This window comes from Diorhabda carinulata, chromosome 2 (genome assembly GCF_026250575.1).
Source record: "Diorhabda carinulata isolate Delta chromosome 2, icDioCari1.1, whole genome shotgun sequence".
Classification (NCBI taxonomy): domain Eukaryota; kingdom Metazoa; phylum Arthropoda; class Insecta; order Coleoptera; family Chrysomelidae; genus Diorhabda; species Diorhabda carinulata.
In genome coordinates, this window is record NC_079461.1 from 15,996,877 (window position 1) to 16,011,875 (window position 14,999).

Sequence of the window (14,999 nt, forward strand, 5' to 3'; positions counted from 1 at the left end):
TCGCTACTTTCTAGTAATAGCGAGAGATTGAATCGCCTGTAATCGGTGTTTTAAAAAAAACGGTGACCGAAAATACAGTCCTTTAAGACTTGACAACCGATCTTCTCGTAGCGCTCCTAGAAAACAACTCCTTTAATTCCACTAAATAAAATCGTTTATATGCCCAAAACGACTTTCTCGGAAATTCTAGAATATAAACAAACAAACAAAAAGACCTTCCTAGGATAAAGTTCTGAAAAAACAAAATAAACACGGGCTATGTCGTGGACTAGTTCATAACATTATTAAAAGCAAGAAATCGCTAAGATCTATTAATGTTATTTAAAATTATTATTTCATTCATTATATTCTAATATTTTTCTGTAAATTCCATGGGAACTTTTAAACAATACTTTAATATCAAAACTCCGTACTAATTAAAAAAATTAGATAAGTGAAAAAAATGAAGTATTTCAATCTTGCTCGGTTTTCTTTATCTTTATCGAAGAATGTAAATTCAATACTATACATATACTTATTACAATATAAACATCATATTGTAATAAATAATGTATATCTAATGTTTTATATACGTATTAAAAATTAAATAGTGAAAGTACATACTTCCATAAAAATATATTATAAAAATATATCTTTAATATGTGGTAGGTTGATTGGAAGAGATTCCTTTCCACTTAATTTCCATTTTTTGTTTAAAATAAATAATATATAAAATAAAACTATATGCATATAACAAATAGGCAGGCAGGTACTTACTTTTCCGATAATGGCAATCACTAATATCGATCCACTTTTCTTGAAATTGAAATGCCAGAAATACATAAGTAACGTTTACTCTTAATATTCGTATTTATATTGATGAAGAATCAAACAAGTTTTTGCAAGCACATACACCAGAAGTTGTATTAATTTGCATGTCTAAACTAGATTTGCGGACGGGACAACGGCCGACGCGATAACGGCAAGTCTTGACGCGTTGTACTGGATAATAGAAGTGAAGCCAACATTTTAGTTCTTCACGTAGACCCCTGGACACCTGAATGATGGCAGGAAGATAATAAACTGTTGATATGCGGTAGAATATTCTCTGCAGTCGGCGAGGATGTGCTTAACAGTCACAAGAACTTGACAAGTTCGGCAGACAGGACGACTTTCTGACGACATCAAATAGCCGTGAGTAAGTTTAGTGTGGTTGATGCAAAGTCTTCTTTTTGTCACAGCTTCTCTCCTATTCAAAAAGTTTAGGGAAATATGAGAAGTAGATGGGTGGATGTGATGTAGTGCTGTAGTACTCTTGCTCAATGTATCGCGCCAAGATTTTTTAATTAGGTGTTTGAAGTTAATCTTCAAATCATTGGCCTGCTGAACTAAGATTTCAGGATGATTCTTTGTGGCTTCTTTGGCATGGCGATCGGTATATTCGTTTTCAGCAATTCCAGTGTGCGTGGAAGCCAGATGAGAGAGACTGTTATAACAAGAGCAATGAGAGTTTGGTAGATATCATGAATGTTTTGGACTATTGGATGGTCGGTAAATATGATTGTGATTGGCTGTATGGATGGAAGAGAGTCAGTACATATGTCGATATGTTTATGGGAGAAGAAATATATTTGAAAGCTTGAAGGATGTTTTCTCTACAAGAATGCTAGGGGATTTGTGTTTATTGTAAATGGTTAGTGAGGTATCTACTATGGGAATATTTTTATATCTAAGGGGGAGAAGAAGGCAAAGAAAGTGGAAAGGTCAACGAGAGGTTAGTATTTTGGAGTAGAGATGCGAGCAATTGAGGGATTTAATTTACAGTTGTTCCTCCTCATGGGGAGGAGAAATATATTTGAAAGCTTGAAGGATACTGTATAGTTCACCAGTGTAAACACTACACGTCGAGGGTAAAGGTCAACGAGAGGTTGGTATTTTGGAGTAGAGGTACGAGCAATTGAGGGATTGAATTTACAGTTGTTTGTGAGTTGATAGGTACGGAAGTTCAATAAGTCAGTTTTAGACTTAGAAGCGAACATTCAGATAAAACAACCATAGTCAAGCTTTGAGCGTATGAGTGCTCTGTAAACTCTTAGCAGTATAGTTTCGTTGGAGCCCCATTGAAGGTGGCTAAGGGTTTTAATTATGTTCAGCCTCTTTAGGCAAATGCCTTTTACATCATGAATATGGTGATTCCAGTTGAGTTAAGAAACACAAGTCTTTCCAAGGATTTTGCACTGATTCATAATAGGTAGAGGAGAGTTATCAAAGAAAATTTGAGGTGAGTGAATAGATCTTCGAGAGAATTTTATCAGCATGGATTTGTTTGAAAATGATAATACTAAGTGGGGGATCTCTCTTGTAGTAGATTTATTGAGTTTTGGAGCAGTTGCCATGTAGAGGGGACGTATTTATCATAGAAATAAATAATTAGGTCATCAGCGTATTGGACATATTTTACGGGAGATGGGAAGTTGTCACATAGCTCATTTATTGTGAGGATGAATAAAGTAGAGCTTAATACTGAACCTTGAGGGATGCCAGTATTTTGTGGATGAGGAAGGGAGAGCTTACCGTTTGCGGAAACCCTGAAAATTCTATCAGTTAGGAAATTATGGATGAATGGAAATATGTTACCATGTAGATTGTATTGAATAAGTTTATTCAGTATTGCACTTCTGGATATAGAGTCAAAAGCGCCTTCAATGTCGAGAATAGTTGCCATTACGTCCTGATGGTTGTCGTATGTCGATCGATTACGTCGAAAACCCGTTTGTGCGTCGGGAATAAGTTTGAATTTTTCAAGGAACCATTGGAGTCTTCTATTAATTATTTTTTCAAGGAGTTTACAAGTAGTGCAAGTGAGGGAGATTTGACGGAAAGACTTAGGGGATGATGTGGATTTACCTGCTTTTTGAATGATTATAAAGTTGCGTCATGCATCAGGGAACTGGTGAGTATTCCAAATAATGTTATAGATGTCAAGGAGCTTGGAGAGGGATAAGTCGGATAGTTTTTTGAAAAATATATATAGGACATCATTAGGACCGGCAGCAGAATTTTTGCAGGACGATAGCCCGAATTTTACTTTATTAAAATTAATAGAAGCATTGACAGACGCAATATCGCGAGGGTTTAGCTGGAGTGTGGAGGAGGGCTGAATATGTGAGTAACTGAAATCGGATGCCGGATTATGGATGCTGAAATTTTCTTCAACTTGTTGTGCGAGTGTGTCAGAGATTTTTTGGCTGTCGGTGATAAGCAGATCGTTAGATAATAAAGAAGGAATTTTGATATCAGTTTTTTGCCTTGGATTTGTGCAATTTTTTTCCAAACTTGACTGGGGTCTGTATTGTGAATAAGAGATGAAGTATAACGTTGCCAAGCAGATTTCTTACTTTGCTTGACTATAAATTTAGCTTTAGCTTCAAGCCTTGTATGTACTATAAGGTTTTCTTGTGTTTTGTGACGTCTAAACCTATTAAGAGCATGTTTTGATTCACGTATGGCATTCGCACAATCCGGACTCCACCATGGAACATGCCGAGAAAAAGACCGTTTTACCAATATGAGCCTCGACAGCCGCAAGTATGCTCTTAGTGAACATATCTAGCGTATCGTTTATATTCGTAGAAATGATCAAAGATGACAAGTATGCTTCGGAGAGTGAGGTAAACTCAGGCCAGTTTGCATTTTTTATTTGCCAGAAGCTTTTGGCAACAGTTTCTTTATTATAGGGATTGGATATAATAATAGGAAAGTGGTCGCTATCATGTAGGTCATCGGAAACTTGTCAAAAAAAGAGAAAGTGCAGTTTTAGGGTCACAGAAGCTGACGTAAATAGCCGAAAAGGAACCTGAGATGTTAAAGTGAGTTTTGGATCCAGTATTTAACAGACAGATACCAGTTGAATTTATGACTTTTTTATTGTGTTGCCTATAGTGCGAGTTTGGGTGGCGCCTCACATAGTGTGATGTGCATTAAAGTCTTCAACAAGAATGTATGGTTGGGGAAGCTGACGAATTAGGTTTGTTAACTCTTTTTCATCAAGGGTGTGGTCCGGTGGAATGTATATACTGCAAATGGTAATTTTATTGGAGCACCAAGTAGTGACAGATACTACTTCAAGGTTTGTTGATAATGGGAGGTGAGATGAGTATATGTCGCTGGATACAAATATTGAAGTACCGCCACTGGCTCTTATGCAGTTGGTACGGATGTAATGATATCCTTCAAAGTTTCTCAAATTGCATTTATGATCAAGTTGGTTTCTTGGAGACAAAGGAAGTCAGGTTTGTGGGAGGAAATGATTTTCTGAATTCTTTCTAGTCGAGGATAAAGTCCATCGCAGTTCCACTGTATCAGGGAGAATGTACTTGTTTAGGAAGTAATAGACATTTCAGGAGGAGTTTTTTGCTCGGGGTGAAGTTTAAAGTTAATTCTATTGATTAGACGGGTAATACGCTTTTTTAAAGATCTTTCTTTTATATTAGAATAAATAAGGGACAAATCCTTCAGAAGAAGGGTTGTGTCGGAAATAAATTTGTTGGCTTCGGGGAGGGTCATTGATGCCATACGTGTTTTCAAGATACACAATAAATTGGGTGCCTGTAAGGGAAAATGATTCAGGAGAATCATCGAATTGTTTTTGTATAACGGAGCGTGATTCAGGGCTTATAAAGTGACAATAGTTTCTAGTCAGTTTAGATGTTTTGGTCTTCTTTTTCGCAGGGTTTCTGGAGCTGGATGTTGAAAATTCGGGGGGAGGCATTGGGTCTGAATGAAGATTAGTAGGAGATATAGACTGTGGTGAGTCGAGGCTGCTGTCATTCGAACGGGGACTTTTTCGCTAGTTTTTGATAAGGAAATTAGAGAGGGAAAATTAGAAAGGGTGTCCTCCGAGGATACTACGGGAATAACTGAAGTATTAGTAGTGGCAGTAGGGTCAGCACAAGAGGGGGGATGAGATTGGCCGAATCATTTGATTTGGGAGAGGAATCTTGAGGGATGGAAGTGTTGGGGCATGAATCAGCAGTGTGCCCAGCCTGTTTTCAGAGAAAGCATTCATGTTTGTCGGTAGAAATGAATATTCTGTGTGTTGTATTTTCATGACTAATGACACTCGAAGTTTGAAGAGAAAAATCATTATTGGTTGGTAATACGTAAGTTACTCGACGGAAGCTGAGCACATGTGCGTATTCATCATCAGGTGAGCCACATATGACGTATGATGTGAGAGGTGAGTGATAACCCTAGGTCTTGAAGTGCTTTCTCGATGACGGAATGGGGAATGGATGAAGCAACATTGGAAATGAGTATTCTTTTGGTTGGAGATATAAGCCGACCGATAGGGATTAAATTGGAATTATCTAGGATGCTTTGGTTGGTTTTTAGAAGATCGTCGACTTGAGTCGTCGATGATAAATAAATGCATTTGCGTCCGTGTGATATTCTGCTAGAGACGATGCTACCTATTGATTTAATGTAGTCAAATAGTACAGTGTTGGGGATAGAAGGCATAATGATGGCCTGATCTCGTGAGGGCACAGAAGACGTTGGAGATTTTGCTGAGGTAGCTGTAGCATATGATAAAGGTGGAGAGTGAATATTTGGATTGGTTTTTGGTAGTGAGGGAAGGCTAGACATATTGCTGTGATCTTGGTTGCCAAAATCACAGTCAATAGTTGAACAAAATAAGAGAAAAGGATCAAATATATAAATAAATCTCAGCTAAAGTATATTTACCAAATTTTATGATAAAAACGCTGCCTCAAAATTTATGGTATCACATTTTAATTATAACAAAAAGGGAAGAATTTATTATTGTTGGGATTTAACTTAACGATCTGAACCTGACAAGGTATACAGAAAGAATGAAAAAAAAACATTTTAAGATACCAAATTATCTTGTATATCACACACACCATCTCGATAATACAGCACATGGAGGCATAGCTATATTGATAAAACATACAAACATACATTACGAACTTATAAACTACCAACAAAATCACCTCCAAGCTACCTCTATAAAAGTAACAACCTTGCCATATGAACTCATAATATCTGCAGTTTATTGCCCACCTCGACACAACATAAAACAAAATGATCTCAGCACCTTAGGAGACAAGTTCATAGCAGCAACTGCAAACACACCATGTGGGGATCTAGACTGTAGACAACTAAAGGAAGGAAACTTTACAGAACCATAAAAGCTAACCGATACTCATTTATCTCGACAGGTACTCCGACGTACTGGCCAACTGATACACACAAAATTCCGGACTTTTTGGACTTCTTTGTTTTAAAACAGACTGAGAAGCATACTGTAACAAAATTAATGAAACGGTGGATTTGAAGATAAGGTTTGGAGAACCAGGAGATATCGAAAGAGCAACAGAACTATTAACTCACAAATTCAGCTAGCAGCCCAAACTCCTACACCAAACACGAAACAGAAAAAAGGAAACAAAAATGAAATAAAGAGACTAGTAGAACAGAAAAGAGTCAGGGTTGGGCAAGATGGCAAAGGAGCCACACAATGAAATAAAATTTCTAAATCCGAAAAAAGCACCGGGCTGCGACCTAATAATCGCCAAAATTCTGAAAGAATTACCACAATTCTATGACTCGGATACTGGTCAAAATTATATAAAGTTGCACAAATCATATTGATTGGTAAACCAAACAAATATCTATACAACGTGTCATCTTACCGTCCTATAAGCCTTCTACCTACAATGTCCAAACATTCAAGAGTGATCGACTCACGCAGAAAATAAACCAAGCCCTGGAAAACAAAGAATACTGCTCGGCTGTTTCCCTTGATATCGGACAGGCTTTTGTCAGAGTGTGGAATCAAGGGCTGCTACACAAAATTAAAAGAACTCTTCTCCCAAACTACTACCCACTACTGAAATATTATCTAACCAACAGAACTTTCCAAACAAAAGTTAATGAGGAAGAATCCGAAAATTTTACTATAGCAGCAGGGGTGCCACAAGGTAGCGTATTAGGCCCGATATTTTACATACTGTATCATCAGATATATCAGAGTCCTTCTTTCTACTGATCAAGAACAAAAAATAGCAAAAAATGTCCGGGCTCATCTTAACCTTACGATATATCACTTTGAAATTAGCAACGTCATCCTAAACACATTGTTTACACCATCACCACACCAACAATCACAAATGCACTCTCTGAGTTTACCTTCAGTCTATGAAGATGATAACTTAGTTATCCAAAAGTGCGTAAGACGGAGCAATTTTAAGTTTGTGTGTTGGTGTAGAGGTAGTGTAAACAGTGTGTTCGTATAAGTATCACCGATGGTTCTAGAAATTCCAACTTAAACGTAATTTTTCGCTGAAATTATAAATCTTCTCTGTTGCCTGTAGCAACGAATATTAATAAATTTTTTAAATTTTATTCAAATCTATTACATTATGTTTTATATAAACAATAAGTGGATTAATTCACGTGATATTATTAAATATTTTATCAGTTTTTAGAAGAATAAAATGTGATAAAAAAATTGAACCAACAACAATTGAGGAATGTTCCTTAGTGGTTTTGGATGAAATAGAAAAAGATTTAATATATGAAACTTATAATTAAATAATATATTTAAAATATCTACAATCAGAATTAAACATAAATTTTCGGCAGCTTATATACAATTAACATAAAACTATGTATTTTTTTCCTTTTTCACACATTATTTATTTCACCAATCAATTTTGTGGCCCTCGTACGAATAAAATTGTCCATTGTGGTCTTCGTTGAGCGTTTTCAGTAATTGTATGATTCGTTTGGAACAAATATCTACATCTAAAGGAGCATTTGGACCCCCCATGGTTGTTTTAACCCATCCAGGGTGAACCGAAGTCACTAAAATTCCATCGGGTTTTAGGTCAATGCTTAAAGAAGTGGTGATCATGTTTAAGGCAGCCTGAAAAACCGAAACATAGACGTAGTGCATTAGAATCTCGTTAATTTGGTCTAATTAAGATTCCTGATTAAATTAAATAATCGTAATACAGTGCCCTATTGCGAATAGGGACTTGATAGTTTAATATATAATATTTCGTTTGATGTAACAAATTATTAATTAATTTGTTGTTGATGAAGGTGTCATAAACAACAGAACGGAGTGGAAAGAACAAGGGCAGAACCCTTAGCTTCCCCCCTGGCTGACTTACAATTTTTGAGTATAATTTCCATTATTAATATATATTCCCATCAATGTTCTTCTAATACGTCTCGTAATAAAGATGGTTTAACCAATAACCAATTGTCTACACTTGAGTTACCGCACCTTTGACTTCATTATCACAATTAAATCGTTTAGCCGGAAAAGGTTCTTCAAGTTTTGGAAACAGCCGATAATCACTGGGGTCCAAATCTGGATAATACAGCGGATGCTCAACTAATTTGAAGCCTGCTTGAGCTATACACCCTAATGTACTTTTGTAAATAAATTTTAATTGGTTCTTTGCATTGTTACTAATCTTGCGAAAAAATTTGTTTGTTTATTTTTATATGAAGAAGCTAAAAGTGCGGTGAATGATAAATCGAACAAAAGATTTTTAATCGGCATCCCATTGTTAGAATAACTAACTTGTATTATAATAGACAATAATACGGAGTCAGTTTTAATAAGGTTTGTCCATAAGTCTTGCACTGCACTTGAGGGGATGCAACTCTATTACTTTACACGGTAGCAGAAAAAAGGAAAGTATGATTCGAAGACAAAAAAATATCCTTGATCTCATGGGAAAAAATGGGGGATTCATGGATGAAATTCGTGGGTGAAAAATTTGTTTTTTATGGAATTTCGAGACGTTATTACGCCAGCGCGATGCGTCTTGACATACCCTGGTCATTGATGTATGGTAGCACTACCTTCCCACAGTTTAGCAGGGGTCCGGGTTGTAATTTTGAGACGATCTTCCGGTGTCGCTATAATTGAATTGGACTTGACTAAGATCCGAAAAAGAGAATAATTATAACACTGTCAAATCAAATGAAATATTTAATGCGAATAATAAGATAATTTTTATAGTCCTTCAAGTAAGAATAGATTATCTATACCCATCGTGCAAATAATTTTTTATGAGGGACCACTATCGTTTTTAATATTCTCATGTGTGGTAGCGGTTTTGTATTATGGTTCACCTACATCTTCCTCTGTACATCGTCTACCACATTTAAACTTCGACACCACCATTTCACTACGTCTTGTTATGAATTCCCCTTATGTATCCATCAAATTTTGTGAATTTACGTTGGTTCAATGGTTTTATACGTATTTATAAGTATTTAATTACAGCACGTTCCTCGAAACGGCTTCTACCACTTCAACAGATTCATATTTGTTAGTTTCGTTCGTAGGGATATATATACCTAGTAGAATATGTATAATGTGACTTGATGATAAATAATTGTTTTGGTTTACAAATAGACCAGGGGCGGAGTAAAAAGATCAGCCTCGTTAATTGTTTATGTTTCTGTTACTGACATGAAATTTTAAATGACTGTATGGATTAAGTGAAGTCAGTATTGATGAGATTTGTCGAAGGTAAGGTATGAAAAACAACTGACAAGACAAACCCTTGCTATAGGTTTATTCATTCATATATTCCACTGGTCGACAAAAAATTTTTTTTGTAGTAACCCAAGAATGAATAGCATATTGTAATAAAGTGGACCTATACAAGTACGAAAATATGAAAAAAATAATTGTAACACGTCAGGTTTTTAAGTTACATTTATAGAACCATATTCATTGGTGAAATATTTAATATTAATTAAAAAAATAATTTCACGTTTTTTAAATCGTATATATTGACAATATTTATAGTTTACATCTAATAAACATGCCTCACATCTATTAAAAACAAAAACTTTAAAAAAATCACTTTAAATATCAATTAGCTCTACTTTTTTCTTTCCCCAACAGTAATCACCCATCATGGCCGAATCCCATAGTCTTTGATACCAAATTTCCATTGTTCTAATATCTTGGTGGAATCTTTCACCCTGCTCATCACTGATAGCTTCCAAATTTGCGAGAAGAAATGTCAGATGGGAATGGAGGAAATGAATTTTCAATGACATTCGAGCACCAAGGGATTTTTAAGCGTCTAGTTCATCAACTAGCTGTTGGTAGTTTGGAAACAAATTGTTGCCAAAAATCCCCCCACTACACTAACAAATGCCTTCCATGCCATAAGTACCTGTCTGGTGAGCTTTTTTGCAACACTGTACAATGCACAGCAATTTTCTTATTTGTGGGCCAATAAAATACCTTCCTTCAATTTGGCATTACTCAACTGGGGAAAGACTTCTCTAATGTATGTGAATCCATCACCCTCTTTATCCATAGCCTTTATAAAGTTTTTCATCAATCCAAGTTTAATGTGAAGGGGGGCATAATGACATTTTTGGGATCTACAAGGGGTATAAACTTAACATTTTGAGATCCCGATTGAAACTCACTTCTTGCTTGCCAATTTTTTTCAGTGTTGATCTACTGCCTGACTGTCCCATAGACAAAGAAAACAGCAATGTTTCGTAAACCCTCCCTGAAGTCCCATTAAAATTCCAATCACCTTCAGATCTACACATATCTGCCACTTATACTTGTATTTAATTTTGTCTAAAAGCAAGCGAATATTTTCTTTCCTCCATTTTCACAGAATGAGCAACTGGTACAGATTGTTTAAAATTTCCATTCTGTAATAAAATAAAGTGTATTTAGACTAATCAATAAATAGGCCCCACTCACTGGGATTATGCTCATTATCAAGTTTCTTCATTAGACCATCAATATCCGTACACGCACACAATGAATTTTCCATACTGTAGAATGCAGAAAATGTAGCATTTCTTTTTCTAAAGATCGTAATTTTTGTCTTTTTAGCTAACAAGTTCCATTCCTTAAGACGGGAAGCAAGAAGTTCAGACTGTTGTATTGATAACCGAAAATCAAGTACTGATTCTACTCACTTTGAACAATCAAATGTGGCTCGCTGGAACTGGTACTTGGAGTAAAAATAGGATAGTTGTATTGTTCTTCGCAGCTTCCTGATGATATATTGTCTCCAGTATCGTCTAAAACCAGATTTTGCGGATTTAAAGGGGCAATCGGTACTGGTAAATCTTCGTTATGGGGAACAGGTCATATGGAAGCAAATTTGGACACTCGATCTTGTGCTTTCCTTTCTTAGAACCTTCAGTCTTCGTTAGAGAAAAATATCATCATCAAAATGGTTAGTAGGCCCCCGCCATAACATCGGAATTGCAAAAGGCATGCTTTTTTTCTTCCCATTCATCTACTGCACCAATGACGCGCTACAACTAACATAGCATGCGTGGGAATTCACTGCTTGTCTTACTCTCCAATTAAAGTACCAAAATATTTTAAATAGGCTTTTCTCGCATTTTCGGAAAATGACATGGTTTGCGATTTCACCATAAATTCTCCACAAATATTTGTCAGGAGAAGTTTTGCAACTGCGGCGTATTTGACTCGAAATTTTCCCTCACAATACTCAATAGTTGAGTTTCATAGTATTCATTTTAATTTTTAATGTTATTTTCATGTTTATTATTCTGAATAATACAGTTCAGGAATTTTTTCGTCCATAAAATTTACCGATATTGAACGCCCCTTTATAAAATCACCTACCTGCTAATGTAAATAGGGATAATCAAGTTATTGAAAAGTGGTACGTGTTAGGGTTTAATAAATATTTTTTCTATTGGACGGGTATCTCCATTTTAAAAATAAAGTTCTCGTCTGTATTACGAAAATCTGGTCGGCCATGATATTTAGTAATTCAGTTGTTTCCTTGAAATTAACTTTGTTTTCTAACACGCTATGAGTTTCACCTGTATGTTTGATAGTAATATTTTGAACCACTTTAAAGGCTTATCAAGAACCGACAACAATACAATAATTTGATAAATTTTTTGCGAAATAAAATTTAGTAAACAAAAAGTCTTTATTTATAATTGATAAGTAGCAATTGTCAATAATAAGTAAGTGAAATGATGTTAATAAATTCTGGATTTTCCAAGAAAATTTCCATCAAAAAATCCAACCTAAATTTCAATTTTCAAGCTTTCTGGAAAACCCGATAAAAAATTAGGAAAATTTAAAAAAGTGAAATATATATTAAGAATTACTCCGTGATGATAAATCAACAGAAGAATGGCATAAATGGAATAAATTTTATTTTTTTTTTCTTGTCGAAATCGGCAGTGAAGTGGAACATTAATGTCGATTCGATAATAAGATTCGCATGCCGATTTTTGAAAAATAATCATATTATTCAGCTCTGTAACTAAACGCGCAAGTATTTTTAACTCGGGTGATTTAGCGGCAACTTATGTCCAGCCTCTTGACAAAAAGTATGACTTTAGTGCCTTTATTTATAAATAACTATTCAACAGAATATAAGAACTAGACGTGGAATAAACAAAAATAAGTTTTCGAACGTGACTCTTTGATTGAAACAAAAATAATAATTTGGTAAAAAGAGTCAAACTCAGTCACACAACTCGCAAAATAGTCCGGGAGATAGCGTTGCAAACGAACAAGTCATAGTATACTGATATTAATATCGATATTTGGTTTCGTACTGCTGGGTCCAACCGTCAGATGCTTAACTATCGAAGGGTACTAAAGTGTTGAAAAAACTATTAGTAAGCCAGCTGAAACTTTTTTATAAATAGTTGGCATCATACTGAGCTGAAAAAAATCGTCAGATGCGTCGTACAGAGGGTATTATGTCTCAGCTGTTCCCACGAACTTGTGAAAAAAATGTATGGGAAAATCATAGTATGGATGAAATTCAACTACGTGATTGTTTAAGTATGGAAAATTACGAAAACAAAAATCTGCTGCGTGTATAGTAGTGGATAATTGTGAAGAGAAAGATAAGAGTATTTTTTCTTGTTTTATTTTATATAAATTACTGAAATGATTAATATAAAATGGTGTATGAAAAGTGAATAGAGAAAAGGTGAGACAATTTGAAATTGATATTAAAAAAATTTTATGTGATAATTTTGTCGCAGCTATCCCGTATTGCTGTCGAAATCGGTGTAAATGTATGTATGTATATATAAATGTAAAATCGTTCTGTTCATTCAGTACGATGCTCTTCGATAAGATCTGTCAATGTCAAAATTAGGCTATCAGAAATATATACGTTCAAGTGTCACCAACAAAATTTTTTTTAAATATCCTCGCTGCAAGTCAAAGGGACGTGCAGTAAGTGCTAGCGTAGCTACGATTTGCAGGATTGAAAGATTAAACCCTATATTTTAGCTAAACACTGCAGTCATTATCGACTACCGTCGGTAAATTGAACAAATGCCCCCATCAAATCTAGTGTTCAACTTCAACTGGGAGCAAACATAGGAGTTTTTGCTGCTGAACGTGCTAAACTGTTGTTCCAACAGATATGTGTTCAGACGAATATATTTCCTACACGATATGGTTTCATTAAGTAATGTCTTGCTCACACGCACACACGATTGCTATACTTACTGAGTATATGTTATTTGTGTTATCTTGAAAATACTGAACTGAATTTTTACTTTATATTATATAATACCACATACATTAACCGGTATGAAGTTCGGCGCGTCAGCTATATCTAAGAAATAAAACAGCATAGAAAATGATTGGACTAGCTTAAAATATAGAGTAAGAACTGAAAAATGACAACAGGTACAGATGTTCTCACAACCAGTGAATTTTTGTACGACCCCTATGTCATCTTTGAAAATTATGCTTAAAAATTTTGTTTTATAAATTTCAGTTTCAAGATATTTACCTTAGAACATCTGTACGGATACAAACCACCTTGGTTATTCATTGATATAGATCCTAAATACGAACTCATGTTAATCACAACTGATCTCTCGATTCCTAGTGGTTTATCCTTATTTATAGTTGCAGCTCTCTTTAGTATTGGAAGGAGCGCCTACAACATATATGCTAAGTAATGGTATTTCAAATGTTGGAATTACATGCATTTAAAAAAATAGTGAAATAGATTTAAAACAAAATGAATAAACATTGAAAACTATTTTTAAATGTCCTGTAACTGTCCTGTCTAAAATTCAATTTGCATGACGAATAGACGATCTTTGCGATTTGGCATGCGATAGGTATGACAGTGTAAACGGTAGACACGAATTTCCGCAACTTTTCAACAATTTTTTCCCTAGGATTACTTACCAATTGGTTTAATGTATTGTTGAATTTATAAACCAATTTAAAACCCACTTTTTTGAATATTCTTTCTAATCTTTTTGTATAAACAGGATTGAAAGGTATAAGAGCAAATTTTCCTTATTTTTCATTTTGGGTTTGGTAAAAAGTAGTTTCACATAGAGATTTCTATGACCTATGACGAACGATTAACCTACTTACAATTCTTTTATTATAACCGTTGAGTACAACTACATCCTCAATAAAAGTCTTATCCTTTTTGTATCTCTCTATGGCAAGTAGAAAATGAATTAGCCGATGTACCAGGAAATGGAGACTGGCCATGCTGAGTATAATGAAGAATCAGGCGGGATGTACCTGCACGTAGCGGTGTTTTTCCTAAATACATAAAATTATAGCCTATTACTATTCCTAATAACTAGAGTATCTAAAAATGGTAACTGGCAGTTATTTTCCATTTCATAGATCAACATTATAGATAAATGTTCTGAGTTGAGTTCTAAAATGAAATCGTCTACGTTTGCCTTCTTCGTATTAAATATGGCGACAATTTCATCCACAAACCTGTACCATACCCTGCGAAATTACTGAAACTCTAGACTGATTTGCTTTTCGAAATGACTCATGAACAGTTCAGCCATAAACGGTGATAGGCAGTTGCCCATTGTTGTTCCATCGTCTTGATTAAAAATTGTATGAATCTTGTCACCAGTATACTCAGATAAGTAACCCAACATCAAAGCTTCACTGCCTTCCCTTCCCCTTTTAT

The 14,999-nt window shown here is 35.0% G+C and overlaps 1 protein-coding gene across 1 annotated transcript in view; it reads right to left on the bottom strand.

The window, feature by feature from the left end:
• Positions 1–7,676: 7,676 nt before the first annotated feature.
• Positions 7,677–14,999, bottom strand: part of LOC130890718 (C-factor) — a 29,573-nt gene continuing 22,250 nt past the window's right edge. Inside the window, exons 4-5 of the mRNA XM_057794967.1 lie at positions 13,830–13,979; positions 7,677–7,930 (exon numbers count right to left, since the gene is read on the bottom strand). Coding sequence (XP_057650950.1) covers positions 7,706–7,930; positions 13,830–13,979 — 375 coding nt within the window. The 3' untranslated portion in view covers positions 7,677–7,705. The remainder of the gene's footprint in view (positions 7,931–13,829; positions 13,980–14,999) is intronic.